The sequence below is a fragment of the Xenopus tropicalis genome, chromosome 6 (genome assembly GCF_000004195.4).
Source record: "Xenopus tropicalis strain Nigerian chromosome 6, UCB_Xtro_10.0, whole genome shotgun sequence".
Lineage (NCBI taxonomy): Eukaryota > Metazoa > Chordata > Amphibia > Anura > Pipidae > Xenopus > Xenopus tropicalis.
The window spans coordinates 130,046,175-130,060,981 of record NC_030682.2 but is presented as its reverse complement, the minus strand read 5'-3'; the positions used below and the strand labels follow the sequence as shown (position 1 = coordinate 130,060,981).

Here is a 14,807-nt window from a genome sequence, read left to right as displayed (position 1 = left end):
TGGCTAATATTAAAGCAGAATCTAATCCTGGAAGTGGTACAAACTATAACCCATAGCCCCATGAAAAGATGGACCAGCTTCCCGGAGAGTCATAAAAGGAGATAGGTCACAGCTATTATTTCTTCATTAGGAGACAGCAGTGCTGCCTTTTACAATGGCACGGTGAATTAGCCCATGCATGGGAACCTGCCCGCCACATTATAGAGGCACAATATGAGCATTTCATGTATCCTAAGATTACTGCAGCCTTAAACGTCTTAAATTGATCCTCTTTTCTGTCAACTAAACCACTTGGCATCTGAATTCTCTTCTTAATTAAAAGGGAGTAACAGCAAACATAGGCCCTCTGAATATTAGTAGGGATAGTCATAATAGAGGTGATAGAATATAGCATAGCTATAGAAATAGCATAGAAAGTTTAGGAGAGATCCTGGGCTTCCTTCCCAGAATTTTTTCTGCCAAATAAACAATTAATAATCATGTTAGGAATTAAATCATTGAATTGTTTTTTGTACACATAATAGTCTTGTACATAGCAGGGTCACACAAACGATTGTTTCTGAATTAGTTATAATTAGACCAAACAGAATCAAGCTACACCGGTGGTTCCCAGTCTGCAGGGGCGCCTGCTACTCATAGAAGCTAAAAACTAATCTTGCTAGAAGTACTGTACATTCCATACTTACTGTACCAGCAGAGAGGTTCGGCAACCCAATAACAGTAAAGATCCAGGCCTTAAAAGCTGTGCACAGAATCTCGAACATCTTGGACCTTGTGTCGCTGACACTGCCCATGCTCAGTGGGTTCTTGGCTGCTGATGAGAAGCTAAGCTTAGGAGAAAAATGAGGTTGGCCTGTCATAGAAGCTGAAGCTACAGGGCTGATTATTACATTCTGATGCAAAATGCACTGGTTTCTGAGCTGACATTTAATAATAATCTGCATTTACTAATCAGCCTTATATTGTGACATTTACATTCTGTAAATACAGTATATTGTGAGTGGGCCCCTAAGCTCAGGTAAGTGACAGCAGCACAAAGCATGTGCAGTGAATCAGCAGAAAAGGCGGCTACTGGGGCATCTTTGGGGACACAGATCTTCCCTGGGGGGTGTGGCCCCCCCGGCTATCAGAAAAAACCAAAACATAATAGGGTTCATTTATAAAGACTGGGCAAACTTGCACCTGACAGTACCCATGGAAAGGTTTTTGCTTTCATTGCTGAACCTGCAGCTGGATGAAAAAAGACTAATTGGTTGCTATAGGTTTCTGTCCAGGTGCAAATTTACCCAGTCTTTATAAATAACCCCCAATGTGTAGCATTAATAGCCAGCAGGGCTGGAACTATAGTAGGCAGGAGAGGCTTATGCCTCGGGTACAAAGAGGGGGGCAAAATTGCAGGGTGAGAGGGGGAAACAAAATGAAGCAGAGACCCAGTAACAGTTGCAGGCATTGGAGACTAAGCATGGGGCAGAGGGGTTGGAGAGAGAGGTAACAGGGTGAGGGTCATAGCTGGGTGCCAGGCCAAGTACTATTGCCTAGGGCACAAATACTACTTGGCCCAGCCAGTGGCATAACTACCATACAGCAGACTCTACAATGGGAGGCCTGACAGTGGGGTCTGCTGTATGGTAGTTCCCCTCCTCAGCCACTTCTGCCACTTTTATTTTGCTTGTTCGCAGAGGGTGGGAAGCCAAGTGGGGGGGGGGGGGGGGGGGACTGGTAAGGAGGGACTTCAGCCACTGGATCTCCCAAAGATTTTTTCACTATTCTTACTACTTTGTTAAGTTTTAGTTGTTCTTTAAGGCCCCATAAACACCACTAACTCGTGTACAAGTCTGATCCAAGTAAAGTGGACCAAGATAGGGTCATGTGTGAAATCTTACAGAGCTACTGAGACTGACACAAATGGATGTAACTCTAGGGATCCAATCAGCATAGGGCTTTCTAATAGGGATGCACCAAATCCAGGTTTTGGTTCAGCCAATCACAGTAATTTATGCAGGATTCACATTTGGGCAAATCCCCAGTGCCTGTGGTATCTGTTCCTACTAACTCCCAAAAAGACTTAACCAATTCGTATTAGCTTGGAAAATTATTATAAAAAATCATTCGGAAAGTTGTCTGTGGACGGTCAGCAAATTTAGTTTCAATTGGACTTTCCTGAGTATTTGCCTTTAGCCGCCACTGAACTCACATAGCCATAGGTAAGAATCACAGAATTCCAATAAAATCTTAAGTCTGCCCCGTAATGTGGAATTGGACAACTAATGCAGATAAAGCAAATTTGGGGGGTTATACTCAAACATGCAAAGTAGGATTCTGATTCTGGGAATCTGTTGGGCAGTATTTGAGCAAACAAAATTATAGCGACAGCAAATTCTTTCTGTGCAAGTACTGTATCGCCCCCTAGTGTCCGACCTGATGTAACTGGAATGTGTGAAATTCAGAACAGTGATTGTTATTCTCTATACAGCACTGACATGTTATCTTCTTGTTTTTCCTAAAAATCTAAGTAGTGAGGGCCCAAGTGCTCTGTCATCTGGGAATATCTTTTTTCTCATCCTTTATTTATATAGCGCTGATATATACTGCAGTGCTTGTTCATTATCCACATAAATGCCTGGGTCATGGAGCTTACAATCTAATGCTAGAGGTAAAATTTCCCCTGTTCAGCCATTTCAATGCACTATTGACTCAACAACATGGTTGAGTTGCTTGCAGAAGGAAATAAGTGTTAGCTTGAAGAACAGTAATACTGTTTATATTTTCTAAACTGGAGGGGAAAACTAAAACTGATTTGTACAAAAGAATTAAAGGGATGCTGTCATGATTTTTATGGGGTACTTTTTATTTCTCAATTACACTCTTTACATAATAATTCACTCTGCCATTTAACATTTTATTCTTGAACCAACAAAAAGAACTGCTTTCAGCTAACCTATTGTTTCTCCTACTCCTATGTAACTGGAGGAGTCCCAAGCCGGACTTGGATTTCTTACTATTGAGTGCTATTCTGATACCTACTGGGAGCTGCTATCTTGCTCCCTTCCCATTGTTCTGCTGATTGGCTGCTGGGAGTGGGGGGAATACCACTCCAACTTGCAGCTCAGCAGTAAAGTGTGACTGAAGTTTATCAGAGCACATGGCTGTGGCACCCTGGGAAATGAAGAATATGGCTAGCCCCATGTGAGATTTCAAATTAAATATACAAAAATCTGTTTTTGAAAAACATTACAATGCAGGATTCTACAGGAGAAGCTCTATTAACTGATGGGTTTTAAAAAAAACATGTTTTCCCATGGCAGTATCCCTTTAATACTCAACCACTACAGATTGGGTGCATGTTCATCTCAATGACAGTGCTCCTTTATGTTAAAATTCCCTAGTTAAAGGGGATCTCCATACTGGATCCAACTGCTGGTGATCTATAGTTAAACAAGAGTCAGTATATTTGTTTCACTTCTTTGGGACTGTAGCCAATCACGTTGCACCAGATTAACACCCCTTTTATTGTGACATTGTCCGTAGCAAACAGGAATAAAACAGACATGGATAGTGTAAGGCTAAGGGACCAAATATCCTTGGGGGAATTACAATGGAAGCATTATTTATTATTTTTAGGGCTTTATCCTACAATTTTATTCTGAATGTTAGTTTTAGGTTGTTGCATTTAAACATACGACCAGGGTTGGACTGGGGGGTGCAGGGCCCATACCCCCCAACTGTCCCGCTTTTCGCGGGACAGTCCCGGTTTTTACAGCACGTCCCGCTGTCCCGGATTGTTCAATGAATGTCCCGCGTTACGGAAATGCAGAACATTCATCAAACTATCCAGGCCAGCGGGACGCGCTGGCTGCAGCGGAGCGCTCCGGCTATTCTTGCGGCTCCTGCTTCTTATTCGGCTCCTCGTACGGCGGCGACAGGTCCTTTTATAAGGTTGCGCCTGTGCGTACGTGTGACGTCACACGTACGCACCGAATAAGGAGCCGAATAAGGAGCAGGAGCCGCAAGAAGTCTATGGGGGGCTGCCATATATGGGGGAATTTTCTTTTGGAGGTACTCTCTATGGGGGCAATTGGGGGGCTCTGTGTATGGAGGGGTACTGTGTAGGGGGGGCACTGTATGGGGGGGCACTGTGTAAGTAGGGCTATTGTGTATGGGGGGCACTGTGTAAGGAGGGCTACTGTGTATGGGGGGCTCTGTCTATGGGGGGGCTCTGTGTATGGGGGGGTACTGTGTATGGGGGGCACTGTATGGGGGGACACTGTGTAAGGAGGGCTACTGTGTATGGGGGGCACTGTGTATGGGGGCACTGTGTATGGGGGGACACTGTGTAAGGAGGGCTTCTGTGTATGGGGGGGCTCTGTGTATGGGGGGCACTGTGTATGGGGGGCACTGTCTATGGGGGTGCTGTCTATTGGGCCATCGTGGGCACTATTTTAACTATTTTAAAAATGGGGTGTGACAATTGGGGCGTGGCCACAAAGTGGGCATGGTCAAAAAATGTTGCCGCGCTGCCCCCCACTGGCCACGTCCCCTAAGTCCCCCCTCAGGGGTCCCCCTAACCCCCCCACAGGGGCCCCCACCCGGCGTCCTCCCCGAGCGTGCGTAAATTTAATGCGTCAGGGGAGGAATGGTCAAGCAGGGGGAATGCTGCAAGGCTCAGGTCTGGGCCGCCAGGGCCCACCGGGATTTTTCCTGGTGTCCCGGCGGCCCAGTCCAACCCTGCATATGACCAAGATCCAAATGTTTGTTGGAAGAAGACTAAAATCTGAACATGTATGGCCATCTTTAGGCTGTAAGCTCCACTGGAGCACGCATTCATGGCAATGATATTTGGTGCTATATAAATAAACAATAATAATATCCCTTCCTGTATTCTGCTTCTGACTTTTAAAACAATAAAGCAAATGTCAGTTCTGCGGCAGGCCTGTGAATCAGCTACATTGTTTCAGTAGTCAGTGCACAGAATATGAGCAACAGGCAAATACTGCTTCTGGTTGCAATTACATTTACGCACCACTATAAATGTTTAAATGAATGTGCATCAGAAGGTTGTTTTTTTATTATGAAGAAAAGCAGATTCTCTGTGTAGATCCCCCTTTAAAATCCCAATTATTTCCAGTGTTTCTGAACTACGACTACAACTCCCACCAACCAAAGCCAATGACAGTGAATAAACAAACTATTCCCACCATAATCGTGGGTTTTGTTTCACACCTGCGGGGGATAAGCAAACAGAAAGGGAACTTTTGCTGAGTAATAAGTGGAATAAATCCGGAGTCCCTTGGCCTCAATGCCTTCTGGCTGCAACTGCAAGGATTTCATTGTACAACGTTCCCTCGCATTGGGGGATTTGGGGAACAAAGCTACGTTTAGGGGAAGATCTGCCTGAAATTGTTAGTGCTTCCTGTCGGCTCTAGCAGGACTTGTTCCATTATATAAAGTGGAAAATGAGGTGCATCTGTCAGCGCCTGTGCGCCATGCTGCACGATTAACACATTTCTGTTTGTGTCCTAAGGAATCTTTCTGGCTCTCAGGGGAGGTATATGTAACGGGGTTCCTGGCCGCCTCCACAGAATGAGCACATCATTCCTTACAAGACACGGTGTATGAGCGGCCGGCCTCATCCTCTGCTATTGTAGGTGGAGATGTGCAGAGAAGACGGATGAGAAGCAGATGACTCCAGAGTGGGCCACTAAGACCCATCCATTAGAAAGGATTACACAGCCATAGGGAAACCATAGGGAAAGCACGGAGAGAATCAACAGGTTCTTTATTGACCTTTGTGGGAAGCACCTGCTTTTGTCGTGGGGTCCTGAGTTTAAACAGGGATTAAATCTGAGCAGGACCTCAGTTGTGGAGCCTCTGACTGCACCCAAGGGCCTGTGAGGATGAGAAGGCGCCCGATGGCTTTAGCCTGCAAGGAAGAATGGGTTTTCCTTGGAAACTCAGCCCATACAAACACACCGAAGCCAACACTCTTCTGCTTTATTGCGCCCCAAGGAACCACATGAGAAGCCATCAAACATCTTATTTAATCACCCAGTCCTTAGTAAACAGATCATGAGGTAACGTGTCCATAGCGGACGATTAAACGCAGGTGATCTATAGTTATTAAACAAGAGTCAGTATATTTGTTTCAGTGCTTTGGGACTGTAGCCAATCACGTTGCACCAGATTAACACCCATTTTATTGTGACATTGTCCATAGCAAACAGGAATAAAACCAACAAATTTTTATCCAACTGACCATACCGACGCTTTCACATGGTTCCCAGGGACAACATTAGAGGTTGTTAGGTGGTTGTGGACATTTTGACACTGTATTAAACCACAAATCAGGTCTAGTGACTGTCTATGGCATCTTACAGCAGCCCCTCTGGCATTTGCCAGAACCCACAGATTACTGGTCCAGGCTTGCCGCTAATGGCTACCATAAGGATTCTCACACTGTGGTGTGTATTAGCAGGTTTGAGGTGCATCTCACACAGAGCCAGAATATTATACAGGTATGGGACCTGTTCCAGAATGCTTGGGACCTGTGGTTTTCCGGATAAGGGATGTTTCTGCAATTTGGATCTCCATATTCAGTCTGCTAAAAATCATTTAAATATTAAATAAACCCAATAGGGCTGTTCTGCCCCCAATAAGGGGTAATTATATCTTAGTTGGGATCAAGTACAGGTACTGTTTTATTATTACAGAGAAAAGGGAATCATTTAACCATTAAATAAACCCAATAGGGCTGTTCTGCCTCCAATAAGGGGTAATTATATCTTAGTTGGGATCAAGTACAGGTACTGTTTTATTATTACAGAGAAAAGGGAATCATTTAACCATTAAATAAACCCAATAGGGCTGTTCTGCCCCCAATAAGGGGTAATTATATCTTAGTTGGGATCAAGTACAGGTACTGTTTTATTATTACAGAGAAAAGGGAATGATTTAACCATTAAATAAACCCAATAGGACTGTTCTGCCCCCAATAAGGGGTAATTACATCTTAGTTGGGATCAAGTACAGGTACTGTTTTATTATTACAGAGAAAAGGGAATGATTTAACCATTAAATAAACCCAATAGGGCTGTTCTGCCCCCAATAAGGGGTAATTATATCTTAGTTGGGGTCAAGTACAGGTACTGTTTTATTATTACAGAGAAAAGGGAATCATTTTTAAAAAATTGAATTATTTGCTTATAATGGAGTCTATGGGAGATGGCCTTTCCGTAATTTGGAACTTTCTGGATAACGGGTTTCCGGATAAGGGTTCCCATACCTGTATATCTATGAACACCATAAAGCAAAATGTACCTGGATACCTGCCTCTTAAACATTCCCAAACCAGGGGTATAAGTGTGGAGCTGTAACAGTCCCTACACTTCTGGGAAGGTTCCGACTAGATGTAGGAACATGATTGGTGGGAGCTGTTTCTATTCAGCCACAAGAGTATTAGTTAGGTTGGGCACTGACGTTGGGGATCAGGCCCGACTCACAGTCAGGGTTCCTGTTCATCCCACAGAGGTTCAGTTGGGCCAGTCATAGTATTCCATTCCCATCTCAGCAAATCCATTCTATAAGTACCTCTCCTACTGCATGGGGGCATTATTCTGCTGAGACAGGGAAAGACCTTCCCCAAACAAAAGTAGGAAGCACAGAATTGCCAAGAATGTCTCCCCAAACCATAGAAACAGCTCCTCCTCAAGCAAACATCACAGTCAGCACAGTGCATTCAGGCAAGTAGAGTTATCCAGGCATTTGCCCAACTGTCAGACTAGATAGAAATATACCTTTGGCCAAAAAGTGTATTTTATCTACAGAGGCAACTTAAACATTTACTCATATTTATACACCTGTAGCAAATAATTCATATTTGGTGGTAATGATACATATTAGAGAGGCATTGCTGTTGTCATAGAGAGATAATTAGAAATTGCATAAAAATGGGTGTTTTGTAAATTTGGAATCTGAGAAAAGATGGCATCTAAGGAGGATGGTATCTAATGCCAGGATAAATGGACAGGCTAAAGGCATGCTTATCAGGCCTCCAACCTTTCACTGACACTCAGACCAGTACTGGATATGATGTGGTGCTTGGGATATGCTACGCTATAGTGGCTTGGTAGACCAGTATCCATTGCAAATAATTCCCTCTGCCATTTAAAATTTCTTGAACCAAAAAAATTATTTTTTAGCTGTAATATTGGTGTGTAGGCGCCATGTCAGTGCATTGTGCCTGAGTCTGAGCTTTCAGAAGGAGCCAGCGCTACACATTAGAACTGCTTTCAGCTAACCTATTGTTTCTCCTACTCAATGTACTGTCCATATGACCCAAGTCGCATAATATCGAAACACGGGTTCTCCAGCCTGGGTGCTATTCTGACTACCACTAGGTGGGGCATGTGAGCACATTTAGCAATGCAAATTATTTCTGAATTTGTTTTGATCTCGAATACTGAAAATTTCTCCAGCCCCCAGGAAACCTGCTTTTTGGAAGGGTAAGTGGGTCTGGGGTGTCAGAAATCATCGCCTCTCACTGTATTTAATGTATTTGGGGCTGAAGATCCCACTGCTTCTCCCTGTATTTAATGTATTTGTGCTGCTTCTGCCCCTCACAGTATAATGTATTTATGATCTGAAGTTATTGTTCATAGAAGTTAATATACTATTATTTACAAGTGCATACTCTGTGTACATCTTCTTTACTGTACAAACTAATTGAGGCTAATGGCACATGGGGCAGTTTTGCCTGTTTACCCACTCACTAAAGCTAATGCCACATGGGCAGATTCCCAGCCTGCAGATAAGCGCAGGTTAACAACCCCTTTAATGTGGCCTTACAACAGGTATCCTCAACCTTTTATACCCGTGAGCCACATTCAAATGGAAAAAGTGTTGGAGAGCAACACAAGCATGAAAAAAGGAGGTGCCAATGAGAGCTATTTGATGGCCCCTTTGTTGACTGGAAGCCTATAGAAGGCTCTGCTTGGCAATTACACTGGGTTTTATGCAACCAAAACTTGCCTACTAAACAGAAATTCAAAAATAAGCACCTGCTGTGAGGCCCCTGAGAGCAACATCCAAGGGGTTGGGGAGCAAAATGTTGTACCTGAGCCACTGGTTGGGGATCACTGCCTTACAGCATATGGCCACTCGTACAATATTCATCTGTTTATCCTGTGGGAAAGTTGGTTCAAGGTGCAATCTTCAGCGGATTGTCTGGAATTTATTTGTTTTTTCACCATAAAAGCGAAAACCTGCAACAGTAGGGTAAGTGTGCACAGGGAAGAGGGAGAGGAATGTGAAATAAACAAACCTCAAATGGATTTCATGAAATAAATTCAGTAAAATAGTTATCTTAACTGACTCAAAAAATAATTGGAATATAGTCAATGATTGAATCAAAATTTGTTCCCTAATATACATCAAAACAGTAAAGGTTATATATATGTACCCAGTATCGGGCTAGGCCCGGGTGTTCAAACCCCGAGCCCGACGCAAGGTTCAAAAAAGATCATTCAATAATATACGGACAAAGAAATCCAAGTAGCTCACCAAAAGCCGATGGTGGTCCGGGTGCTCAAGGCCCCGAACCCGCAGCTGAAAGGGAAAATTCTCCAAGGTTGAACGTGGGACATCCAGCACTCCGGACTCATGAAAACTGCTAAAATCCAAAGTTTATTCCTTCATGTTTAAAACAAATAAACGCCTGACGCGTTTCGTGCCCTTTAGGGCACTTAATCATAATCTCCTATGATTAAGTGCCCTAAAGGGCACGAAACGCGTCAGGTGTTTATTTGTTTTAAACATGAAGGAATAAACTTTGGATTTTAGCAGTTTTCATGAGTCCGGAGTGCTGGATGTCCCACGTTCAACCTCAGTGCGCACAGGCCCCACCTATACCGCTGAATCATAACTAAGAAACAAAGAATAATTACAATGTGTATATTTACTATTACACAGTGCTGTAATATTTCCTTCTTCATTTCAAACAAAGAATGGAATTTAATTATCTAAAAATACCAGAAAGGGAACTTGCTAATTGCATGACTTTGGAAGCTTACAGCAATCCCTCTTCCCAGAGCTCCATTCAGGCCAAGAATCAGAAATTTTGAAATAAAATTGCCAAGTTGCACACATAACACTGTGTTCTTCATGGTTCTGTGAGTGAGTTTTGAACTGTTAAGGTTTCCTCCACCACTTTCCATTTACACAAATGGCAAATTTGTTTTTTAGGGCACACATTTGTGCTGTTCTAGTGACACAACAAAGCAAAGGAGTATGGGAAAGACAGGGAATTCCCCCTTGAGATGATTAGAAAGGTAAAGCATTAGTCCCTTAGGGTCTACCGAAAAAGTTATGGTAATCAGACTGGCTCAGTTACTAAAACCACACAACTTTGCACTAGTCCAGCAACCCATGGCAACCAAATTTTTGCTTTCCTTACTCTAACTGCAGTTGGATGAACAAAGAAAATGAATGATCAGTTGCTATGGGCTACTGCCTAGGTGCAGATTTGCAGAGTGACCAATCACATAGACAGGATAGGAATACTGGACACCACTTTCCATCTCTGATCATTCAGATGGCCCATATGTATAGAACACCCAATATTTGTATGTGCCCAAACATACGTGAACCAGGAGACGACAAACTCCTGAACAAAAATAAAACTGCTTCCAAAAGTTGCCAGCCAGTTGGCTGTATGAGTGCAATTTGCTCAATGACGTGATTAGACAGATGATGTTCATTCCGAATGTTTATTTCTTGGCCAGCCCCACAAGTACAAAGGGACAGGCTCTGTTTCAATAGACAAGACATTTACATAAACTTTCCCAGAAAACAGCATTTGCACATCATTTCTTCATCCAGTCTTGTTTTTCTTTTCTTTCACGAATCACTTCCTTGAGGTATGGTTCCAGATAGTGAACATCCTACAAAAAAAAAAAAAAAAAAAATATGGCATTAAATTATTTCATTTAGATAAATATAATTGCTTTGGAAAAAATATTCCATTTGCAATAAATGTCCAGCACGGACAGAGTCTTTACAACAACATGTTGCTCACCAACCCCTTGGATGTTGCTCTCAGTGCCCCCAAACCAGGGAGTTATTTTTGAATTCCTGACCTGGGGCAAGTTTTGGTTGAATAAAAACAAGATTTCCTACCAAATAAAGCCCCTGTAAGTCGATAGGGTGCATAGAGGCTGCCTAATAGCCAATCACAGCCCTTATTTGGCTCCTCCATGAACTTTTATGGTGCTTGTGTTGCTCTCCAAGTCTCTCTACATTTGACTGTGGCTCAGCAATAGCACATGTACCATTATGTGGGATATTTTAAGTAATATGGAATGTACTATTACCTCTGGTGCAAAACATCACCCATGTCACAAGCACTTTGCACATTGAACTGGACCTGTAGTTTCCTCATTTACATTAAAGATAATTATGCTAAATACCTCTTCATATTTAATCCACTGTTGCTTTGGGAGGTGCTGCTGTCTAATGTTCAGGTCCAATGCCCTCTTGATTCGAAAGATTCTGTCATCATAAACTTTAGGTGGCAGCCTCCTTACTGCCTCTTTCACGTCATCATCTTCATAAATTGTGTCATCTCTCATTAAACCTGCCAAAGAAAATAAAAACACATGGTCACCACAGCGCCTGTATTCTGCCTACTGGCAACACTTGGGGCGCCCCAAACAGAATGGGACAGATTGAGAGGCAGCACTTTAGCTGAGGCTCTGACAAGCTGCATACTGGTGGCACTAAGGGTGTGGATTGGCTGGCCTCATACAGACCATAGAGCTTAGCTAGCAGCTTGGCAGGCTGACAAGGAACTGCAGTGTGCACATCTCTGTACAAGGGGAGAGCTGCGATTCGTTACCAACATTCTACTGGGCTTTGGGGAAGGATCACGAGGATGCACCCAATACTCATTTGTAACAGACAAGGATTATAGAGGAAATTTTGGGAGTTCCATTAATAGAATAGGGGTAGCTCACCAAAAAGTTCACTTTTATTATGTTATAGAATAGACTATTCTACTCATCTTTTTAATTGGCCAATATTTTTTATAGTTTTGGAATTATATAGCTTCTATGTAATAATAATAAGAAATATTCTGTCTCTTTCCAGCTTTTAAATGGTGGTCTCCCAAAAATATTATTGCTTTTAATGTTATTATTACTTTCTCTTACTTCTCTTTTTATCCAGGTTCTCTCCTATTCAAGCCAATGCCTGGTTGCTAGGGTATAATGGACCCTATAAACCAAGTAGCTGATAAAATTCCAAACAGGAGAGCTGCTGAACAAAAAGCTTAATTCAAAAACCATAACAAATTAAAAAAAAAATGAAGACCAACTGCCTCAAAATGTTCATACTAAATGTTAATTCAAAAGTAAACCACTCCTTTAAAGTAATAATCCTTTTTAGCCCCAAATTGCCTTTAAATTGTCAGCAGTTCCCCAGTTTTGCGATACCCTGAAAAGGTCACAAAAATGCAAGAATAACAATCTAGCTTCCCCGTGAATACACTTTCTTGCTGCCAGGGTGACTGTCTCTTTTTATCTGCAGCTTTCGATTTCAGTTGGACTAAGCCTATTGCAAATAAATAGTTAGGTGACCCGCTCCTTTTTTGGGAAGCGAATTTATCATTGCTGGTGTACCCGTATCCATTAACCTACCGAGTTTGTTGAATCCGGCAACATTATAGTACCATTTCCTCAAACCGTCAATGAGTCGGCCTGATGCGGCAACTGCAACATAAGGAAGTAAATGTATCAACAAAATGGAAAGATTATGTTCTGTTGTATTCATAATCAAAATAACATGGAAACAGAATTATGATCCATTTTACAAGCAAAGCAAATCACCAACAACCCATTATTCTTTACATGGGAAAAGCAAAATGAAGGAAAGTTCCAGAAATAACTGGTTTTGCTACAATATGTACACAGCCACTAATGCAGGGGTGGGCAAACTTTTAGGCTCAGGGGCCACATTGACTTTTAAAATTTGACAGACGTGCCGGGCCAGCGCTTACATGCAGTCTTGACGCCAAGTCTCGCGTGATGAGTCTGGACAAAGTGAGACACACCAATCCTCGGCGAGTCGAATTAAAAAGACCAATGGACCGGATGTGGCCGCGGGCCGTAGCTTGCCCACCCCTGCTCTAGGGCTGGGCGATATACTGTTTAATACCGAATACCGGTGTTTTTTTTTTTTTAAAACTATATTCATTTTTCAGATACCGCAATACCGGGGTGTCGGGGTACTCACCCGTGCGGTGTCCCGTTGTCCAGGTGCGCGTGCGTCAAAGCGTGCACATCCATGACGCGCTGACGGGTTCTGCGCATGCGCGGGGAGTATTTAAAGCTATCAAACGCCTCCTCCTGTGCTATGTTGTCTGCGGCCTTGCCTGAGAAACTAAGCCTGCCTAATTTACCTTACGACTTTCTCTTGCTGATCCTTCGCTTGCCTGACTCTGATTTTCAATACTGCAGTAATTATTCTCTAATTTATTAGGAAATGGGGTTAACACCTAATCATGCATGGAAAAAAAAAATACCGTCAAATACCGTGACACCGATATAATTTTGAAAAACACCGTGATATAAATTTTTGGTCATACTGCCCAGCTCTACCCTGCTCTAATGTCTATGTATTTTTTAGCCACAGAGACGATCATCCCAAGTACTAGTTCTCAAGACAATAGCAGTTTTAACTGTGTTAATGAACTTGAAACAACAGCGCCACCTATCAGATGTGGACAAAATTGCAATATAAATGTCAGTTTGAGTGAATGTGACCCACCAAGTTCATCAGAAGGGCAATTATTACCATGAGATGTAACGTTCACACAAAGGGGTATATTTATCATGCTGTGTAAGAAGTGGAGTAAAGCATTACCTGTGATGTTTCCCAGGGCAACCAATCAGCAATTAGATTTCAACAGTTAGAAAATCAAAGCAAAACATCTGATTGGCTGCTATGAGCAACATCACCGGTAATGTTTTACTCCACTTTTTACACAGCATGAGAAATATACCCCAAAGTCCCAGATCTCCCACAGCTTTCCCTGAGCCCCACTTACAGTAACACATGGGGCAAACCCTGGGAGCTGTTATTAAACACATTAGGGATAACTCCCAGGCAGGCAGCACAGCTGTCACTTTATCTGCTAGGCAGTGTGGGAGTCTCTCAGCAAGCCATGACCTCTGAGGAGCAGCCCAGCCCGGCAGGACCCGGCCATACAGGCGGCTCAGGGGCTAGGGGACGGGGTCACAGATAGGACACAGGCGGCATTTCCTCTCTCCATGTCACCCCCACACAATAAATAGGGTTCTGCCTCACAGGGCCCCAAATAATAGGGAACAAGTAACCCCAGACCCCAGAGGGGCCAGTGAAGGAGAAGCTGCCTCGACCTTACCTGGTGCCCGAGCAGCCATCTTTCCCAGTGAGAATGACGTCTGACGTAGAGTCGCGTACAAACGACGCGCAGCTTGAAGTACGGGCGGAAGTGTAACAGGAAGTAAGGGAAGGGCACGTCTTTGTCAATTGAACTTTATGAAAGTGGATGTTTTCGTAGTTATGGCAACTCTTATAGTTTTCGTCGCTTTTTGTAGAGGGGACACGAATTGCTTTTTAGTGTTACTATATTTCGGTGCACGTATCAAGTAGGTCCTACCTAGTGCCTCTAGTTGTTGGACGTCCCTGATTTATAGAATCCCTCCCTGTAACTATGTCAGCTTTACCACTTCTAATGTCTATATAGTTAATCCAAATGAGAGAAAGTATCAAAACTT

At 43.0% G+C, this 14,807-nt stretch overlaps 1 protein-coding gene across 1 annotated transcript; it reads right to left on the bottom strand.

Moving 5' to 3' along the window:
- Positions 1 to 10,741: 10,741 nt before the first annotated feature.
- LOC101732809 (cytochrome b-c1 complex subunit 7) lies at positions 10,742 to 14,537 on the bottom strand. Its single transcript, XM_004915135.4, has 4 exons — positions 14,432 to 14,537; positions 12,687 to 12,758; positions 11,460 to 11,626; positions 10,742 to 10,934 (listed from the first exon to the last, which is right to left on the bottom strand). The coding sequence occupies exons 1-4, from the start codon at positions 14,448 to 14,450 to the stop codon at positions 10,857 to 10,859; spliced, it is 336 nt and encodes a 111-aa protein (XP_004915192.1). The 5' UTR covers positions 14,451 to 14,537; the 3' UTR covers positions 10,742 to 10,856.
- Between the last annotated feature and the right edge of the window lie 270 nt (positions 14,538 to 14,807).